The sequence below is a fragment of the Protobothrops mucrosquamatus genome, unplaced genomic scaffold, assembly GCF_001527695.2.
Source record: "Protobothrops mucrosquamatus isolate PMUCROS unplaced genomic scaffold, P.Mucros_1.0 scaffold2635, whole genome shotgun sequence".
NCBI lineage: Eukaryota > Metazoa > Chordata > Lepidosauria > Squamata > Viperidae > Protobothrops > Protobothrops mucrosquamatus.
This window is the reverse complement of record NW_015388688.1, coordinates 138,878-143,191: the sequence shown is the minus strand read 5'-3', so window position 1 is coordinate 143,191 and position 4,314 is coordinate 138,878. Positions and strand designations below refer to the sequence as shown.

At 36.3% G+C, this 4,314-nt stretch overlaps 1 protein-coding gene across 1 annotated transcript in view; it reads right to left on the bottom strand.

Annotated features, from left to right (window-relative positions):
• LOC107296087 (carbohydrate sulfotransferase 11-like) overlaps positions 1–561 on the bottom strand; it is an 8,305-nt gene extending 7,744 nt beyond the window's left edge. The window contains exon 1 of the mRNA XM_015825431.2: positions 468–561. Coding sequence (XP_015680917.2) covers positions 468–561 — 94 coding nt within the window. The remainder of the gene's footprint in view (positions 1–467) is intronic.
• Between the last annotated feature and the right edge of the window lie 3,753 nt (positions 562–4,314).

Below are 4,314 nucleotides of genomic sequence, written 5' to 3'. Positions count from 1 at the left end.
AACAGGCATCAGCTTTAGAGTTGAGAGGATGGCAAGCCTATTGGTCATTGCAAATTTAGGGAAGTATGTGGCTGCTAACACTTCTGTTTGTGAGATCCGTAAACCAATGATTAGGTCTGTGAGTAAATGCTTCTTTAGTGTTCACATAATTTGCTATTCAAAACTACATGATGAGCAGCAGAATCCATAGTACGTTCTGCGGTCTTATCATCTATCAACCCAAAACTATAAGACACAATACAGCTCATTGTTTCTGAATGTGTTTTGACATTGATTTCAACACATTTGTTTCCCATTCTTTTCTTTTATCCTTAGTCTTATTCCCTTATTCTGTCTCTGAGTGCAATGTTAACAGAGTTCCACTTGTGTATCATACTCACCTACTTTTTTATGTTTACTTTAGTGGAACATAAACATGATTGACCCCACATACTGGAATTCAGTTAATTCATGATCCACTGTCTTACCTTTCGTTTTTGTGTGCCATTGAATAGGAAAAAATAATCCAAGCAGTACACACAGCAGGAGAAACATGAACAACCTTCCAAGCAGGTGAGTCATTATGGTTTCCTAACAGGCCAAATGCTGTTAGGAGGAACAAAAAAAATGAAATCTGGATCAGAGCATTGCATCTCAAGAGTATAAGTAAAGTGATCCCCATCAACCACTTGTTAGTTCCATCAGTTGAAGATCATGCCACTTTGATCCAATACATGATCCATCTGCAAAATCAGGCCCTCTCCTTCTCCCTCCAACATGAAAATCATAAACCTATAGTCCCATCCGTTGGTATATGTAAAGCTATCACACTTCCTATAGCTAAAAGCTCTAATGTGGTGCAAAAGGGACAGACAGTCTATTTACTTTGCATAATAGTCCTCTGAAAAAGTGATAGAGAGAATATGGATTTTAATACACAAATGCTCCCTTTATCCCATCTATCCCCTATGTTGCCTCTGGACAAAGCATTATAGTTTGAAAAGAGCATCTTTGGGACTATAAAGATTATATTTTGTCAAAATTTTCATTTTAGCCAAAACATAATGATGATCCTAATCTACATTAAAAGAGAAGCATCATTTAAACTATATATTTACTTTTCCAAACTTGAAACATCATTTTGATGAAAACATTTTCAATCTTTTTTATTCTATAAAAATGTTTTGTATTAGAAAAAATATTGATTTATAAAATCATTTGGTTCTAGTATAGTTTCAGCTTGGATCAATATTTAAGTTTTCTCGGGACTTCCGGTGGCGATCGCAGCGCCGATGGCGGCTTTTCTTTGAGCCATCTGCCCCGAGGACATGTCACAGACGCAGGAACAGCGTGCAACAGCTGTTCTGCGGCTTGGAATCCCCCTCCCCGGGCAAAGGGGGGTGAGCTTCCTAGATAGGGGTAGAGTTCCCTAGCCTTCATAATTCTTCTTTTGTGAGGACTAAGGTGTGAACTCCCCCGGAGTCTTGGACTTTCTCCGCTCCTCGGGCTGCCTTTGTTCTCCGAATGAAGCCAGACGCTGATTCCACCTCTGCCATTTAAAGAGACTGTGAGTAGAACCTATAAGCAGACAGAGCTAACCAGGAGGATTGGACTTTGAATAAATTGTGACTTTAACTCAGGAAACAAATAAGTATCTTCTTCACTTTTTGTTTAAACTAGAAGAAGAAGGAACATGGCTGCGGAAGGGCGTTTTCTTTTTTGACAGAAGATATAAGAGACTTTTACTTTTCTGGATATAGAAGAAATATTGTAACGGATTTGCTTCTTTGTTGCTTATTGGGTGGGCAAGCTTTCTGCCTCTTTTTATACACTTAGTATTTGTTGCTTTTACAAGACTTTATAATACTTTAAAGAGGAAAAATAAAAATAAAAATATAAGTTAGAAGAAAGAGAAAAGAAAAATGGCTTCAAAACGTGTGGGAACTTCCGTTCCTCAGAAAGGCATAATCTCCTCCCCAGCTGTTTAAACACCACAGCAACCCAAAGCTAAGACTCCTCCGCCTTCTTCCCCAATTCCTGTATTTACACTGAAAGAATTACAGAATGCTTTGAAGGACAATGCAATGCAATTACAGGATGCTTTGAAGGACAATGTAAGACAGATTAGAATAGAGACAGAGGAGCTTTTGGAAAAAAAAAATGCAGAGATGAGAGAAGACATACTGTTTGCGCTTCAAGGCTTGGCAGTCCATGTAGAACGTATAGATGAATTTGTGGATGAAGTGGAGGAACATGTTGAAAGTTTGGAATTCAGATTGGGAAAAGTGGAGGAGAACGTGGATTTAACTCAAAATGAGGTTATTATGTCATAATATAGAGAAATGGAATATGCTTTGAGAATAAGGGGATTGAAGGAAAATGCTCAAGAAAATTTGGAGGAAGAGATTGCAGCAGATTTGGCTTTGGTTTTGTCTTGTCAACCTGAAGAAATTATGAGAGAAATGGAAAAACTTTTCAGAGTTAATTCATGGGTTGCAAGACAGAGAAATCTTCCAAGAGATGTTGTAATCTATTTTTCTAGAAGATCAATCTGTAATGAAATTATTCAAGCCTTTTATAAGCAGAGATTTCAAATCATGGCACAAGATGTTATAATTTTAAAGGAGATACCATCCAAAATACTTAGAAGAAGGAAGGATTTCACCTTTCTGGCTGAAGAGTTGAAAAAGCGACAAATTCAATTTAGATGGGATATACCTGTTGGTATAATTGTGAATTATATGGGAACACGCTACAGGCTCAACTCGGTTTCGAAAGCAAGAGACTTTTATATCTCAATTTTGAAAGCGGGTTCATCATCATCTCCACGAGGTACCAGAAAGGAAGGAATTCCTGAAGAGCAAGTGGCTGAGGGAGCTATGTCATCAAGTGCTACAAAACTACAAGACCAAGCTAAGCAGCAATTTATGGAAATTAAAGATGATCCGAAGGTACAAAGAATGACCCGTGCAGCTCATAGATGCAAGGAAAGAGAGCAGCAAAAAGTGGAAGTTGTACCTACAGCGCAGCAAGTTATTTCAGAGCCAGTGGGAGGTGCGAGGCCGAAGAGATCAGTAACAGCTGATTTACAAGGCGCGTTCCAGAGGCTCTCTGCCATTAAAGATGGCAAGGTTTCTGACATGGAATGTTAATGGCTTGAATTCTCCACAGAAAAGAAAAAAGATATTTCATTATTTGAAACAACATAAAAATGATGTCGTATGTTTACAAGAAACTCACGTTACAGCAAAGGATCAAAAATATCTGATTAATTCACGGTTGGGAATACATTTTATGGCACCTGTGCCTCAGAAAAGAGGCGGGGTAGTTATTTATGTGAGGAAAGAGTTTTTGCCCAAATTAATTGATTTTGATCCATAAGGATCAAAATTTTTATTGAAATATTATTGAATGGAAAGAAATGTCTTATTATTGGATTATATGCTCCAAATCAACAACAGAAACAGTTTTATAAATCAGTACATCGGAAATTAAATCAACTGGATTACAAATCTGTTATAATGATGGGAGACTGGAATGGAGTTTTAGATTCACGAAGAGACAAGAAAGGTTCCTGTAAAGCTTTTAGTTCTATACTGCCTAAAACCTTTTTTGATTTGAAGGATGAATTGGAATTAAAGGACATTTGGTGAGAACGAAACATGGAAGAAAGAGATTTCACCTTTTTTTCAGATAGACATCAATCTTATTCTAGAATTGATTTTTTTTAATTACTAATGATTTCTTTTCTAGGGTGAAGAATATTAAGATCTTTCCTAGGACATTGTCAGATCATAGTCCTGTATGGATGGAATTATTTGCTAAAGAGGGGAATAGAAGAACTTGGAGACTGAATGAAAACTTATTTAGATATGATACAAACTTGCAGAAATGTAGAGACCAATTGAAAGAATTTTTTTTATTGAATATGCATAAAGATACTTCGATTTCAATGGTTTGGGATGCTAGTAAAGCATATATGAGAGGCATTTTGATTTATATGAATAATGTTTATAGGCGTAAACAGATGCAAAACCGAAAAGAGTTAGAGGATGAGATTAAATTAAAAGAAAAGGCTTTTATTTCAAATCCACTGGATAATAATTTTAAAGTATCTATAACTGTGCTTAGGGAGAAATTTAATATGTTAATAGCAGATCAGACTGCAACTAGTTTAAGGTACATGAAATATAATACATTTTGTAATGCAAATAAACCTGGAAGATGGTTGGCCTACCAACTACGAAAGAAGCAGAAGTCAAGAACTATAGAGAAAATAGATTATAATGGTAAAGTGACATCTCAACAAAATTTGATTAAAAAGAGCTTTTTGGA